The sequence below is a fragment of the Eptatretus burgeri genome, chromosome 9 (genome assembly GCF_056783735.1).
Source record: "Eptatretus burgeri isolate ZD-2024b chromosome 9, Ebu_testis_v1, whole genome shotgun sequence".
In the NCBI taxonomy this organism is placed as follows: domain Eukaryota; kingdom Metazoa; phylum Chordata; class Myxini; order Myxiniformes; family Myxinidae; genus Eptatretus; species Eptatretus burgeri.
The window spans coordinates 106,198,097-106,215,136 of record NC_140969.1 but is presented as its reverse complement, the minus strand read 5'-3'; the positions used below and the strand labels follow the sequence as shown (position 1 = coordinate 106,215,136).

The following is a 17,040-nucleotide window of genomic DNA, read 5'->3' as shown; positions in this document are numbered from 1 at the left end:
GTAACCACGTGACCTCTAGTTAAATGGAATAATTAGACGGTGGACACTGGAACTCGTGGTTGACTGGGTGGTGTTCGTGGTTTAAAAACAACCCACCGTACCACAACGTTAATTGTGAGCGGTGGCCCCAGGTCCGGCTCTACCGAGGACAACCGGGGATTAATCCCCTGGAGTGACAAGCTGGTGTCTCGGTGCCCGTCACCGTAACAATATTGTTGCAGTTCTCGGAACCGCATGCATCCAACAGATAGTGGTCCCAAGACAGTTTTTCCATTAATATACGTGTAGATAGTCCCTTTCCTTTTATCTAGCGGGACAACAGGGGCGTGCGTTGTGAGGATCTCATAGCTCGGTTTGCTTACATCATTTCTTCTTCATTTCATTTCTAACTTCATTCCAACTCTTCTTTTCTGATTATTCCTGAGGTAAATCTGAGCCATGTGCGCCCTTCGCTGTGACATTGAAGAGCGACGTCTTTTGTGCTGAATCGTTTTCTGTGTGATGCCGGAAGTTGATTTTCTGAGCAGGAAGTGATAATCTTCCTGTTCCGTCAGTTGTTGACGCGCAGCGTTGTAACTCTCGTTCTTCATTGTTTTTCACCAGAAGTGTTTTTAAAACGTCTTGTGGAGGTGATTTCTTCCTCTTTTTTTTTGGTGACAGAAGTGGTTATTACAGCGCGGCGACATCGCGCTGTTATATAATTGGCTATTCTGTCCTGTGTCTTCTGTCACACTTATGGCCACGTCCCTTTGATCTGAGGGCTATAAATATAAATTTGTCCAACGTCACAACTCTTCCCATCATGCATGCTAATTCACCGTGTCTACATTTATATTTTATAACTGCAAAATTGTTTCATCAATCTTAACCTTTTACTGCCCCCAGCCGCGCGATATCGAAGTATTCGCTTCTTGTTGTATAACCCTATTATTTTTACTTTTCTTTTTACGTTTTAGACAATAACTCATTTATTTATGAGAAAAATTCCTGCAGAGTGCAAAAACCTTTTTAGTTTCCAACATGTACATTTGAATCTGAATTTTTAAAACATATAGAATCCTTAGAAATGTCTTCACTCTCTCCTCCATTTATTTAAGAAAAAAAATGTAAAACTTTCATCAAAGTCAATGACACCAACATCATCAATAATATAATCTTTTCCTTCTTTCTCTTCTTTATCTCCACTTTCTCGTTTATATCTTCTCCCTGAAACCGATGTTAATAGTCTTGACGCATATATTTCCAATAGACTTGCCAATTCTTTGTTTTCCTCCTCGGTGCGTTGTGATTGATTTATTTTCTGTAATACCTTTGATCTTTTTATAATCTCACTGGTTTCCATACTTTTATATTTATTTATTCTCTCTCTTTTCTCCCTCTCTCTCCCTCTCTTCTCCCTCTCCTCCTCTCTCTTCTCCCTCTCTTCATTCTCTTTTTTTCTCCCTCTCCTCCTTCTCTCTTGTCTCAGTTTCTTCAACTCCTTCCTCATCCCTTACTATCCTTGAACCACTTTCACCCCATAGAATATCATACATATATTCATCTGGATTCTGCGATACTCTTGAATCCACAATTATTTTTCTCATAATAGGAAACCAATAAGATTTGTTGATGATTTCTAAAAGAGTTTTATATTTCATGACCTTTAGAAGTTCATTTTTATTTAATATTTTAATCAAATCTCTATTTGTGGGTTTTTTTAAAAACAGTATAATGCCAGTTCTTAATTGAAAAATGTCCGTGTGTATGTTCCAATTCATAAGGAATGTAAAATCCAACACCCTTTTCTTGTAGGTATCCTTGAATGCAAAAATTATAATTTTCTTGAAGCCTTCTTGCTGTCATTTATGTATCAGAAATATATGACAGATTAATATGATGACACGTAATACCACCCCATCTTCCTGTTGTTAAATCAGTTTGTATTCCTCGACTTTGTATAATTATCCAATTTCCTTCCTTCTTTGTCATATAAACTATTGCTTCACCAATCATATAATTTCCTATTCCCGAAATCGTGTATTTGTTGTTTGCTAATCGTGCTTCCACATATCTCCTGATTCTTAGAAAGAGGATAATATTCTTCTTTACGAGACTGATAAAAATCATGTAGGTCTTCTCGGTTGAATGAAAAAGACCAATTATATCCTAAATCACACATATTATACCTCCATTTCTCTATTGTCATATTAACTATTCTTCCCTCTTTATAAAATTCAATACTAAGCAGATAATTGAATTTAATAAGAAAAGGTGTATGGTTTGTTGAACCAGGTGTTGTGGTTGTAAATTCTACTTGTTTAACAAAATGTGCCGTTTTATTTAAGGATATATTGATGTGGGCCGGGGTTCGGTGGTGATAAACGACCATTCGGTGGAGTAGTAGAGCCGTCTCCCACCGAACACCCGGAATTTAGTTTGTGACTCTCTGACAACTCCGAAAGGTCACGGGTCACTTAAGGACCGTGGTCGCCAATATTTCAACGGCGTGAGGTAGGGTCCACTTGTCTATTCCAATTTACCTAAGTACTCACGCCATCTAGCTACCAGAGAAACCACACCCTCGGCCGACTTTGTCCGAACCGAGTCGCTGTTTCCGACTCGGATCCGGCGTAACCGAGCGGGAGTTACCAAAGCCGCGCAGGTCCAATGACAACTTACAGCACCGACGGCCTCAATAATTCTCAATACACACCATGCTGGGCCAATGGTAGAAACAACATGCAACGAACTGGAACATTTAACGGATATTTATTTACAATAATAAGACACAGTGCAGACTTAATCACGAATATCAGGCAGGCAATGTACAATGAGCAAAAGAACTTAACAATTCGACTTATCAGACTGGCACCACACACACACACACACACACACACGAAATGGACCCCATGGGGTCTTTATTCAGTCCCTCAGCTCAGGAGGGAGAGGCGAGCTGGAGACCAGGGACTTGTCGGGTACCTCTCCGCCTCGTGCGGTCACACCGGCCTCCACCACCACGATGAGCCACCGCAAAGGACCGCAGACGAAAAGCCACCATGACCAAGACCGAGCCAATCGCCATGATGACTCCCATACACTGGTCCTGACAACCACTCTACTCTTCTTGCCAGGTCCGAGGGATTTCTTCCCCTCCCACTCGCCTCCTGATTGGACGGGGCATCTCGTCGGCTGTGTCGGGGTGTCTCGGAGGCCCGCCCCCCCCCGAAGAGGCTCCGTAGTAGCTTTCGGCACGCTGGCCTCCCATTGGCCGGAGCACCTCGGCTCTGCTCGCCCTTCGCCCATTGGCTGGAGGAAACTCTCCCTGCCCTTCCTCGGAGCGGAGCCGCGATCTGATGCGATGGAGGCTCTGCCCACACCTTCAGCCAAAAACACATGGGCAATGGAGTCGATGGTGCGGAGAGGTGAAGGGTTTGGAAAAAAAACTAACTATGAAGAAACTTCGCAGCGTATACATGTAATTCCCATTAGACATAAGGATGGGACCCTGACAAAAACACATACTTATCGAAATAACTGAACTGTGGGGGCTGCTGTCTGTTTGTGTGCAAATGGCTTCCAGATTCGTAACAATATATTGTGATAAATCACTTTTGTGATAAATCACAAAGTCATTCGCATCAGTCGGGCTTGGATAATTTATTGATTTATAAGCCTTTTTCATATTAATATTTTTTTCTGTACTATATTCCTGTCGTTCAGCCTGTGCCTTTATGTAATAATTTGATAAATCAATATCCAGTTCTTGGGATCCACCAAAGATAGAACCATCTTTACCAACATAAGTCATTTATATTAGATAAAATATAATGTCATTAAAAAATTTATTTTTGTTCAGTTGAAATAACACATCTAGACATAATTGACCACAACACTTGGAATTTAATTCTTGGACTTGAAATGTTTGATAAACACCATTTTGTAAGAATTTTATTACTTCAACAGGTGGTGGAAGACCATAACTATCAAAATAATATTTGTCTTGATTATTAAAAATACAAACCCAATGAGAACCGTTCCCATTATTTTCTTCTAAGTTCATAATAATATTCTTTGTATGTTTAGACACGTTTGTTAATTCATCTCTCATACAAATAACCAGATTATGAATTTTTAATTTCTTACAATATTTGATGTTCTAAATTTGATGTTGTATTCTTTCCAAATTCTTTAAACCACTCATCAATGCTCATTTATTTATTAGAAAGATATAATCCATTACCCCCTTTTGGTTATTTTTACACCTGCTTGTGCGATAGAAGAAAGCATATCTCCACTTTCAAGTTTTTCAGCAAAATCTACAATAAGACCACTTCCACTAATTTGTTTCTCCAACTCTTTGTTATGTCTTTCCAACTCTTTTTGAGCCCAGAGTTTAGCCTTCCTTTCGTTGGCAGTTTTCACCGCTGCTGAAATACCACCTGTCAATGTTCCAGCCACACTTAAACCAGCAAATAAAGGAATTAGAAATGGGAGAAATCCTCCACTCGTTTCTCTTATTGAATATTTCTTCAACATTGGTTTTGACATTTTAATTTTAAGTGAGCCAGTATCGTTCAAGATTTTCACCTGTTTAGTGCTCTTGTGAGCAAAACATCAATTCTTACTGCTCCTTTTCTCTGAATTTTATTAACGTTAATCGTACAAGGCTTTTGATTTTGAATACAAGATGATAGTTTATGAAGATTGATTTGATTAACATATACCCCCGTTGGCACTTTACGACTCATTTATTTATCAAAAAAATTATGTGAGACTAATCATAACACCATTATCTGTATTAATCTGTAATTCTGTTTATTCCAAAAGCAAACAATATGTATCAACTACTTCACGCTCTCCTCCTTCAATGTATAGGGAAGTATCCACTCAAATAGACTTTCTAGTTTTCTTTTGAGCACTCAGGTCAATCGCATAGATTGTATACAAACTTTTAAATGCTGTCATATCCAAAATGGGTTCTTTATTTGCATTGCTTTCACACACCTTTTGGGAAGACTTTTATGCTTCAGCATAATCATTTTTTCCCCAATTAATTTCCAATCTATCTCGTGGATAAAATGTTCCATCGAGAGAAACGTGAAGTTGTTTCACCTTAGCATTATCACTCAATGCATTATTCTTATCAGTAGCAGTATCACCATCTGGTTTTAAAAAAAATGAGCAACAGATATCGTGGCTTTCCTTCCAGAACACCCAAATTCCACGTGTAAGTGGTTTGGTTCAGTTTAACGTGTTTACATCTTCTTTTAAGGTATGATACATTGAATGGTTTCTTTGAATTAAGTCTTCTATTCAACATCTCTTCTGTTTTAAGGTTAGGAGTATGTTCACTAATATACCAACAAATTTAATCAATTAGAAATTTATTCTGAGCAACAAAAGCATTATCCACACCAAAAAGCAATCTATTTTCATTATCATTCCTTTGCAGTTGAAATCTAATTTTAAGACCATACAGAACTTTATCATGATTACAAAATCCAAATATACCTTTAAGACTGTGGTTCCCAACCTTTTCTATGCCCCACACCCCTAGGAAATGTTCAATTGATGTTCGCACCCCCTACAGAAGTAATATCACATTTGAAGATGAAGTCTAATTTATAATTTTTGAATCACATACAATACTGTGGGTGATCAAATTGAACTTAAAAAAATAAGCTTTTAACTCAGTGCATAAAATGCAAGTATAAATTGAGCAATTAGATTCTAATTTATTCAGAAAAAAATTGTAAACGGTAAAATCAATCTCAATTGTGAACATAATATTCAATGACTTCTTTGCTCCTGCTTCTCATTCACGATTTTGTCAAAATGTAGAACTTTCTTGCTGACTGCCATCCGTAGGTCTGCCTGTGGATTCAGGCGATTCCTAGATTTTGTCTTGATTGACAAAAGAGAACTGAATCCACATTCACACAAGCATGTTGTTGCAAATGGAATAAGGACACTGAGTGCTTTTCCACCAAGTCTTGGGAACATATCCAGTGCTGCACACCAAAACTCCTCCAAAGTCTTGCTGTCAAATTGCATTTCAAGAGTTAGATTTGTCCGCAAATCAATAAGATCTTCCTTCAGCTCTTCATCATCTGATATTTTCTCCAAATTGTAGGAATATGGATTCATGATCCATTCTTCTGAAATCTTCAGATCTCCAGCAGCAAAATATCCATCAAACGATTCTAACCGCATTTCCAAATGAGCCACAATTTCTTCACGCACAGTAGGAGTTATGGATCCAGCATCATCAACCATCTCTTCTTGTGAAGGAAAATTTGAGAGACTGCCTCTTTCCGTTCTTTGACGCCAAAGATGTAACTTTTCTTTGAAGGAATTCAACTTTTCAGAAGTCTTCAATATGTTTATCCCTTTTCCTTGAAGAGAAATACTCAGGTCATTCATATGAGTGAAAATGTCAGCTAAGTAAGCCAGCATTTGGGCGAATTCCTGTGATTCCAATGCCCCAACCAGATCACATTCACGCTCCTCCAGAAAAAAACTTTGATTTCTTCCCGTAATTCAAAGAAGCGGGTTAAAGCTTGTCCTCATGACAACCAACAGACTATTGTGTGGAAAATCAAAACTGAATGCTCACAACCCAGATCCTCACAAAATGATTTGATGATGTGATGGTTCAAAGCTCTCCCCCTGATCCAGTTGATGATCTTCACACAAGTGTCAAGGTCTTTCTTCAAATTTGGAGGCAATGCTTTTGATGCCAAAACATGCCGATGAAGAAAACAATGGGTAACTTGCAAGTCTGGAATCTCGTTTTTCATCAATGCAGAAAATCCAGATTTATTTCCAAGCATTGCAGGTGGCCCATCAGTGCACACAGAACCAATGACTGATATCTAAATCATGTTTGGCAAAGAAGTCTTTCACCAGCTACATCACATCCTTTGCAGTTGTGTTTTTTGGCAGATCTTTACAAAACAGGAAATCTTCCTTCACAGCACCATCATTGACATACCTCACTAATGTGATGAGTTGAGTACAACTGGAGACGTCAGTTGACTCATCCAACTGAATATAGATTTTAAAAGGACTAGCTCTGACATCTGAGATGACTTGGTCCAAAATATCTTCACTCAAGTCACTGATTCGGTTGTGAATGACATTATTTGATAGGGGCACCTGTTCAAATTTAACGAGATAACTAAACTTTGGGACTGCTGTCTGTTTGAGTGCAAATGGCTTCCAGATTCATAACAATACTATAGGACCCTGCAATGAAATTGAATTATAATGATCAAAGTGTAACTACGGTTTGTAACGTAATTACAATTAAGCACAATGATTCATAGTAAAGTTTAAAATTAATTTATCTAATATACCAAATATATAAATTAATTTCGTTTGATAAATTTATAATCAATATTGCAAAGTTTTTATTAGCAAAAATCAGAATCCGTATTTAAGAAGATTCAAATTTTAATTGAACTACTCAATTTAGGAGTTTATTTATAAGTTATTCACAACATTTTCAAAAGCAAATAATATAGTGAAAAACGAAACCTAGTTGGATTATTTAAAACTTCACATTACATAGAAACACTTACCAGGATTAGGTACACTAATTAGCACTTTCATAGACTGTATAACTCAAATAATTACCACAATAATAAGGCTGAAAAGTTGCAAACATAATTTAATTATTATAAAAAGCTAATAGCCACAAATAAGTAAATTTATCAATAATGAAGTGCTTAATGAAAAAAAATCTAAGAAAGGCTAGCATTATGCTCTCTCTCACAAGTAACCTTTATTCAGCACAGTGACCGCCATAAGTACTTCGAAATTTAAATAATACTTAAAACGCATGTTTCTACACTGTTTTACAATTAATTGATGTCAAATATAAGATACTAACTTCAAGACTATTAAACAAGCGATTGTTAAATCACCATTATTCCGCAAAAGTGCCTAAATACTAGTTTTCCTAAAGTTTATGTTCATGATTAAATTCTATCAATAAAGTGTTCACTAGTGGTAGTACGCAATAATACGCATGGCGGTCAACGTGCTAAGATAAATCGCACTCAGTATGGAGACACAATGCAAATTTGTAACACGCTGCAACAGTTTCCTAGCCCATCACCGCGTGTACTATAACCAGTCACTCGCCCGTAAAAATGATCAAAGACAAATATCTTGTGCCTACAGTGTAGGTGTAATGATGTACAATGATTATGTCAGATGTTGCGTTATAATGATTTTAAAAGCAATACTCTGACAATCAGTTACTTTACTTGCATGTTAATTCTGTTATTCTCTCCTTTTGATTAAATACTCGTAAACGAGATTACTATCTTCACAACACAACCACTTATCAAGGCACACTGGCAGCTGGCTGAGTGATGACTCGTGACTCGTCATTCAAGGACACAAGCCACTCTTTGTCGCACCCCCTGAAATTCCATCTCGCACCCCCCAGGGAGTGCGGGCACTCCAGGTTGGGAGCCCCTGCTTTAAGAGGAACTGCCACAGTAAAACTATTGCCTGTTTTTGTATCATCATTATACATTCCTTTTCTCTGACTATATCCAGGGTCTGTGTTTGTTCCCATTGCCATATCAGGAATAAAACCTTCAACAGCCCCCCTTTCCCATTCTCTCACTAAATTAATATAGTGTAAATTTCATCAGTTCAGATGTAGCAGAGACAGAATCAACCACTTCAACTTCTTGTGTTCCAATGTACAAACGAACACCATCAAACATTTTCCAGAAGAAATCATTTACGAGTGTAGCGTTTGTGGTATTTGCAGCCTTAGTGAATGTAAATTTACACAACAAGAAACTTTCGGCTAGATTCAAATAAGTTTGTTGATTATTTATTTCAAAACTTTTTGTTCCATTTGTATTCCAGTCTGTTCCAGTTATGGCATTTACCTTGAAGTAGTCTTCTTTTTTCGTAGAGTTTGAGATGACAATGGTTTCATCCAAATCATAGATACTATCGACTGCTTCCATACTTGTATTTATTTAGGAAAAAATACGTTAAAACTTTTGAAACCATGACCAAAGTATTTGAATTATATTCTGTCATTCTTGGGGAGACAACTAAGTTTTGCCTTTCTTCATTTCTTTTATTGCTTGTAATTTATGAGATTCCTTTTGGGCATCTTTTATACTCTTTATAGCACCTGCTACATTTCCCACTAGTCTAGAAGCCAAAATCTGTAGCTCGCCTAGAAAATAGGTTCGCTGCTGATTTCATGTTAGAATGGTGCAACTGGTGTTTTTGAAGAGTCTAGGCATGACCAAGTCTAGTTCCACTTGTTGCCAAGTCTGCATCTGAATATTATGGCCGCCATGACAGTAATCAAAATGGCCACCATCAGATTTAGTCTTTTTCTTACTGCAAATTGTACTAGCCAGAAATTTGTCATGATTGTGAAATACTATGTAATCTGACACGAGGAACACTATTTTGTGCTTTATTTTTGTACTGGATCACAACTTTTCACATAATTGACAACTTAAAGACGAAATTGAAAATGCACATACGAGCAACAAATGTGAAAAAGAAAATGTTTTGCACTATTGATGGAGATGGGTTTACAGTCAGTCAAAGGTTATTTCAACAGCTGTCAGATTCTTTCTAACACAAAATTACATTGCTTTGCAGAAGAGAAAAGTGTTGTGAGAACACCCAAGTACAATTTTCAGAGATATTGATCGGCTTCTACACTGAACGGGTTCCTACAAAGGGCTTTGCATCCACATGCTTTCGTGCAAGGCAGTCCATTCCGTGTACATTTGCACCGTCGAGTTGAGCATGACCCACGGCATTTGCATGTCGTCAGTTCTACACAGTAAGCAGTAATAGGCTGTGCAGTCATGAGTCGCGGCTGAAATGTCTCGTTGCCATCTTTGACGACCTGTTCCTACCCACAGTTCTCAGGTGCAGTTAGATGTGGTTCAGATTACAAGGCTCTTCTCCACACAAAAGTCTGGTAGTGCACTCGCTTGATGTGTAGAATCAGAGCATCGCGAGTTGGAGGTAGATTCTCAATAGCTTTGGTCAGACTGAGAAACAGATCACATCTTACTCGCTGAATTGAGTTATCTTGGCCATGAGGGTCATAAAGCCTGCAGACCCCCTTGAACCCCCTGTGAGAAATCTTGCGGCTTTCATTTTTCAGTTAGTCCTGGGTAACAGAAAAACACACAGTTATGTAGTTTAGGTTCATTTTATAGCAAAGTTGTAAAATTCATTGATTGTGGTTTGTATAATCAGACATTCTAATTCGAGCCTGAACATTTCTTTAAAAATAATATAGTGAAAAACAAGTCATATTATTTTTAGAAAATGGATGGAGCAATGTTTTTTTCTATACTCCCATCAGCTCAGGCATGCTCAAAAACATGGAAATCGACCCTAATTTTGTAATTTCATGTCAATTTGCAGCTGAAATATGACGAAAAGTGTATTTAATGGCGACCATTTTGTAAACTGTCATGGCGGCCATACTATCCATATCCAGAGTTGGCAACAAGTTGATTCACGTTTCTGTGTGTCTGGACAGTCAATTTACACCTGTTGCACTATTCTAACACGGAATCAGCAGGGTCGTACACTATTCTGCATTGGGCCTCCTGACTACACAGCAGAAGCAATTGAACCAATTTGGTCTTTATGTTGAAGAATAGTTGAACCTATACGCATTAGAGTATCAATTATCCCATCTCCTTTTTTTCTAAATTGATGTCCTACATACCTTTGTCTCTTAGGTTTATAGTATCCTCTACCAAGAGACATACCTTCACCCTTGTAGTATGGGGAAAGGAACATCCCATCCCCTGTAATTATTTTACATTTTCCCAACTCGTGTTTCCTCACAATAACCATCGTATTTATTTATTAGAAAACTTCACATAGGTGAATTCTGATGATCATATAATTTCTCCATTAAAAGAAATCATGCAATTATCTTGGCCGGTTATCCTAAAATTTACTCTGTAAATGGTTTTTCCTGACACAGGAAGATAAACCAAATTTTTGGGTTCCATATTGAATTTATAACCAATTGGGGTTGAGTATGCGCTGAATGAAAATATTGTATTTGTTTTTTTTCCATCATTATAAGCACCATCAATCAAATCACAGTGAATTAACACCAAATTTATGCCTGAGGATATTTGAATGACATTATCACTGTAAAACGTCCCATTAGTTTCAATCTTGTTTGAGGAGAAACCCAATAACTCTCAAAATGAATTATCAATTGTGAAATCAACCTTGCAGTTATTTTTAAGTTTAATCATTTAATCATTTAAGTTATTTAACCAGCGGCACAGGTGTGAGTGGAAATGTGAAGAGGAATTCAAGGTCCACTTCGGCCTTAGCCGCGATGAAGGCTAGTCTTCCGAGTAACTGGCTTGTACATTTCAGTTCTGCCTCCTTTGAGTTCTGTGGGGCATGTCGGTTGGTTACGCACTGTTTCGCGAATGTCAAAAGTTTGTTGCAGGTAATAGGTCGCTCAAAGCATGTCGGATCATCAAGGCATTCGCGAACGAATTTCTCATGCATCCTGCGACCTTCCTGCCGTACACTGAGCAGAGAATTATTGACGGCAATGGGGACACTCTTCCCTGTGCTGATATTGATTCGCGGCGCATCGGTATCGATGGTGAATGGATTTACCGACGACACAATGCTTGAGGTGATTCACTTGATATCCTCGTTGTCGCGTTTGATTCTCGATGGACTGAGTTCCATTTGAGTGTCGCTATGATGTACCAGTCCGGCCATAGCAAAGGCCTCACTTGCAATTGCTGCACGACTGCCCTTCGTGACACTCCAACGAACGCGCGCAGTGTAGTTGTTTGTTGCCGATGTGAATCCAGTCATCCTCGATGCTACATCTGCATTGACTGTCTGCTCTAATGTGAGGTCAACTGGAAGGCGTGCAAACTCGTTATTGGTCCTTCTAACCGAGAACACTCCAGCGTTCAGTATGTTGGTCAATCCTGGATGTGTAATTTCTATATTCATGAGATCCAAACGGTACTTGGCCATCCATCTCGCATAGTTCTGCTGGTTCATGGCGAAAAACAAATCAGTCAGCTCAGCGAGTGCCATGCCATACATGGGCCGAGTTACAGCTGTTGGCGCTGGTCATCGGAGATGTGTCAAAAGACAAGTGGAGATTATTCTGGTCTGATCTAATTCGTTTATTTGTACGGTGATACACCAGCGAAGTTTATATAAACTTTAAGCATATACCGGATGAGTAGAGGATTTCTCAGTTTGCGAATCATCTCATTGTCAAGGTCGGCCCGGAAAATGCTACCTGTACTGGTAGAAGTGGATCTCGAAAAAGTGAAAAATTTTAACCCTGTCCCACAAATTTATATTTTCTAATCTATTTCCTAATTTATATCTCCACCTCTGGAGCGTATTCTACGTTCATTAAACGGTTGTGGATGAGGACAACGCAATGGAACCAGGCATTCGGAATGTGGTTGTAATTTGTATTCCAGATGCTATGTGAAGACCCTTGCACCCTTAAGACCCTTCTTATCTGTAAACTCCAGACAAAAATCGTTCTTAAGTGATGAATTTAGTTAGTGGGTGGGTGAAGCAATCTTATGAGTTCAGAACGGGTGTTCGGCGCCAAATTGAGATTGAACCCTTAATGAACCCTTAATTAGCCCTTTCTTATTCATTAACCCCAGGCGCTATGGTTTCTTAAATGGTTGTAATTTGTGTTTTTTGTAACTATCTATAGACCCCCGTCATGCAAATGAATGGGCGTCAGTTCAATCAAATTATTTTTCCAAGGGCCATGTGAAGACCCTTGCACCCTTAAGACTCTTATCCGTAAACCCCAGACAAAAATCGTTCTTAAGTGATGAATTTAGTTGGTGGATGGGTAAAGCAATCTTATGATATCAGAACGGGTGTTGGGCGCCAATTTGAGATTGAACTCTTAATGAACCCTTAATTAGCCCTTTCTTATCCGTTAACCCCAGGGATTAAACCTTCTTAACAAATGTAATTAAAACACATCTCACACTATGTGTCCAAATACCGGAGGGGCAGTTTGGGCACGATGTTTAGATTGGAAGGGCCAGAAGGGTCTACTTGAAGGATCAAATAATCCTTAACCCCAAGAAAGCCGCACTTAAGAAATCACTTTTTGTAAATCGGATGGTCTTCACTGGCCAATGAGATCAACAAACCTTTTGGGCGCAAATTTGAGAATGAAGCTCAGCCAGCTCTCTAACTATAAGTTCAGGTTTAATTTCAAGATAATCCATTATTTTATTTATACAATATCTTGTGTTGATATTTCCCTGACAGTGACAATCGTTAGTAATATAAATCATCAATCCACGAAACATGGTCATCATTTGTTCAGTCTCTTCTCTTGTAAAAAAAAAAAAAAAGGTGTATTATCACCCTCATACTTTACATTCATTTCTCAAATCAATCTTGTAAAGTAATTCAGTTTTGGTCTAAATCTCAAAGAATTATGTTCCTTTTTATATTTTTTATTATCATTAATTATAAGATAATCTCAGAATATACATTGTTTATAGGCTTTTGACTCTGTGTTTAATCCCCATCTTTCACAGGCAGGACAATTCTCAAATTTGTCATGTGGAGAATCAGGAAATTCAAGAGGCTCAAAATTTATTAAACTATTCATATTTATAAAGTAAAACTTTACTTCAAATAAAATTCAACTTCGGTATCATCTTCAGTACTTTCATTGGTGCTTTCACAATCATCAATAAAACTACTTTCTTAACTATCGTTTGAACACAAACTCTCGGTATCATAACTGTCTTTTGTTCCAACAGAGATAATACTATCATCACTCTCATAATCTTCAACATCTTCAGTTGAATGATGACTCATATTTAATTAGTAGAAAAAACATGACCATCTATATCTAGATACTTTTTTTCATTAACAAATTCAACGACTACATATTTTATATTAAAGGTAATTTTAAAATGGTCCTTAACTACTATTGAGCGAAATGTCATTTCACCTGATATATTAACATCCTTTATTAGGTTATCTCTACCGAGATGACCTAATAAAGCCGGACCAAATGTCTGTCCGTCAACAATTTTTTTTCCGATCTTGATGAAACTTAGTATGTGGGTAGAGGTCGATGAGTGTTGCACAATGATATAACTTTTGTCCGGGTTCAAGGTCAGGGTCAAGGTCATGTAAGTTATAAAAATCGCCATTTTCAAAACCTGTCTCATCTGCCATTCTGCAAGATATTCTGCAACTGTTTATTGATTATGAGTGTAAAAAATATTATCTTGTATCTAACTGGACAGATTTTTGAATTTTCTTCCCGTTTGATCGTCACTTGATCTGGAAGAATGCCAAAAACGCCGATGCGATTCGCAAAGAAGGAAGGAAGGAGAAATGAAATATAAATATAAAACACATTTTTAGCCTTTTATATTTATACATTTTCCGCCGAAGGTGCAAAAGTTTCAAAACCCGAAATGTAAACGTCGGCATTTATTTTCAAAATGTAATTTTGTGCGTGCGCCAAAATGCCGAGTCATCTTTAACCAAACTGCGTAGTAGAACTGCACAGTAGTCTTCGGTCATAACTGAACATTGAGAACTTGTGGTATTATAGAGATGACCGTCACCCCCACACGGGGGTAATTTTTTCACCAGGATTTACAACTTTCGGGTTGTTGAAAAAAAAAATACAAATTTCTCCTTGCAGATTACAGATGGTCTTATCTTTTCTTTCTAAAGCTTCATCCTTGAGGTTTTTCTTCTTTGATACTTTTTCTTGTTTCATTGCTTTTTCTAGTTTTGAATATATTGCCTGAAGGAGAGGAGAAACTTTTGTTAGAGATACTTTAATTGATGTTCTTCCAGATATACTAAAAGCCCTTCCACTCAAGGAAATTGAAGAACTCATATTATTCAGCAGAATTGTTTTTATCCAATAGTTGTTATATTTATCTTTATTCAATTTTACATCCTCGACATATTTCTCAGTATCTTTTACAAATGAAGAGATTTATTGAAACTTGTCTTTCGTGTCTTGATACATTGTATTTATTAAGTGATAATATTCTTCCGGCTGCTCCCGTTAGGGGTCGCCACAGCAGATCAGCCGTTATGATCCGCATCATGATTTGGCACAAATTTTACGCCGGATGCCCTTCCTGACGCAACCCTGGTCACCTCTTACGACACAGGGATATGGTACACCTATTCTAACCAGGGCATACACCGGGCCCAGTAAACTGGTACTCATTTCACCGACCTCGGAAGGATGACAGGCTGAGTCAACCCCCTGGTGTATTAATTCAGCGGCCGATGGGGCTTGAACTCAGGACCCTAGGATCCCAAGACGCCACCCTAACCACTGAGCCAACACCAGGCTTAACCCCTTTATGAGACCCTCTTACACCAACCACACACTACCCCTTGATGAGATCCTCTCACACCAACCATACACTACCCCTTGATGAGTCCCTCTCACACCAACCACACACTACCCCTTGATGAGACCCTCTTACACCAACCACACACTACCCCTTGATGAGACCCTCTTACACCAACCACACACCACCCCTTGATGAGACCCTCTTACATCAACCACACACTATTCCTTGATGAGACCCTCTAACACCAACCACACACTATCCCTTGATAAGACCTTCTCACACCAACCACACACTACACCTTGATGAGACCTTCTCACACCAACCACACACTACCCTTTGATGAGACCTTCTCACACCAACCATACACCACACATTGATGAGACCTTCTCACACCAACCACACTACCCCTTGATGAGACCTTCTCACACCAACCACACATCACCCCTTGATGAGACCCTCTCACACCAACCACACACTATCCCTTGGCAAGACCCTCTTACACCAGCCACACACTTTCAATCACCCATCAATGCTCAAACGACCTAAAAGTCCTGTCAACATCCCCATACCCCTCCATCTCCATAACTTCCAGATACCTATCCAATTCTAATTTAAACGTATCTCCTGTTTCTGCTTCCACTACCTTTCCAGGGAGACCATTCCATGTATTATCTACTCTCTGAGTGAAAGTCCCCTCCCTTACTTCCATCTTAACTCTCCTCTTATTTACTCTCAGGCTATGACCCCTGGTCCCATCACTGTCTACTCTGCTGAATAATTCATCTTCACTTGTTTTATCTTTACCTTTCATTATCTTAAACATCTCCATCATATCTCCTCATAACCGCCTCCTTTCTCGTGTATAAAGCCCTGTCTCCTCCAGCCGCTCCTCATAGCTGACTCCAGCTCGGCCCAGAATCAATCTAGTAACCCTGCGCTGAACCCTCTCGATGGCATTTGTGTCCTTCCTGAGTTGAGACAGAACTGCACACAATATTCTAGATGTGGCCCTCACTAAATTCCTGGACAATGTTAACACCACCACTTTCGATTTATAAATGATTCCCTCACCGAATACAACCTAAAACCCTGTTTGCTTTACCTACAGCTGCTTGGCCTTGTGCTGTCATGTCGGCAGATATCCCCTCCTCAGCTCCCCTGCCATCTATGTATTACCACCACGGTACCACCCCATGTCCTTGTTTCTCCAGACAGCGTGGGGTGATAGTCTATGAACTCTGGAGTTATTTAGTTTCTGATCAGGTGTTGAATGAACCGGACAAAGATGTACAATTGACTCTGTACTCAAACAACCAAACAACTGAACTTGGTAGTTTGCAACAATGGTGCTGCATTATGGAGCACGCTGTTTTTTGGACAGGAAGTTAATGAAGCCAGTTTAAATGTAATCCCGTCGAGGCCAAACTGCTAATCGATCAAGTCAAGTGTTCGGAGTAAGTAATGAAGTAACCAGGTAGGCCTAAAACATATGAGGATATGAAGAGTAATTGGTCAAGTCGAGCCTTGAGGGGGAGTTGAGTCACACCTGCAGTACCTTTGATGACCAGCAAGGGTCAGTGGTACACCTTAAAGTGGTGTATGGAATGGAACCTTTTAAAAACGTTGTTTTATTGGATGGATT

At 38.7% G+C, this 17,040-nt stretch overlaps 1 protein-coding gene across 1 annotated transcript in view; it reads left to right on the top strand.

The window, feature by feature from the left end:
• The first annotated feature begins 9,189 nt into the window (after nucleotides 1-9,189).
• Nucleotides 9,190-17,040, top strand: part of LOC147020855 (cell division control protein 42 homolog) — a 62,294-nt gene continuing 54,443 nt past the window's right edge. Inside the window, exon 1 of the mRNA XM_085896560.1 lies at nucleotides 9,190-9,823. Within this exon, the coding sequence (XP_085752686.1) occupies nucleotides 9,733-9,823 (91 nt within the window). The 5' untranslated portion in view covers nucleotides 9,190-9,732. The remainder of the gene's footprint in view (nucleotides 9,824-17,040) is intronic.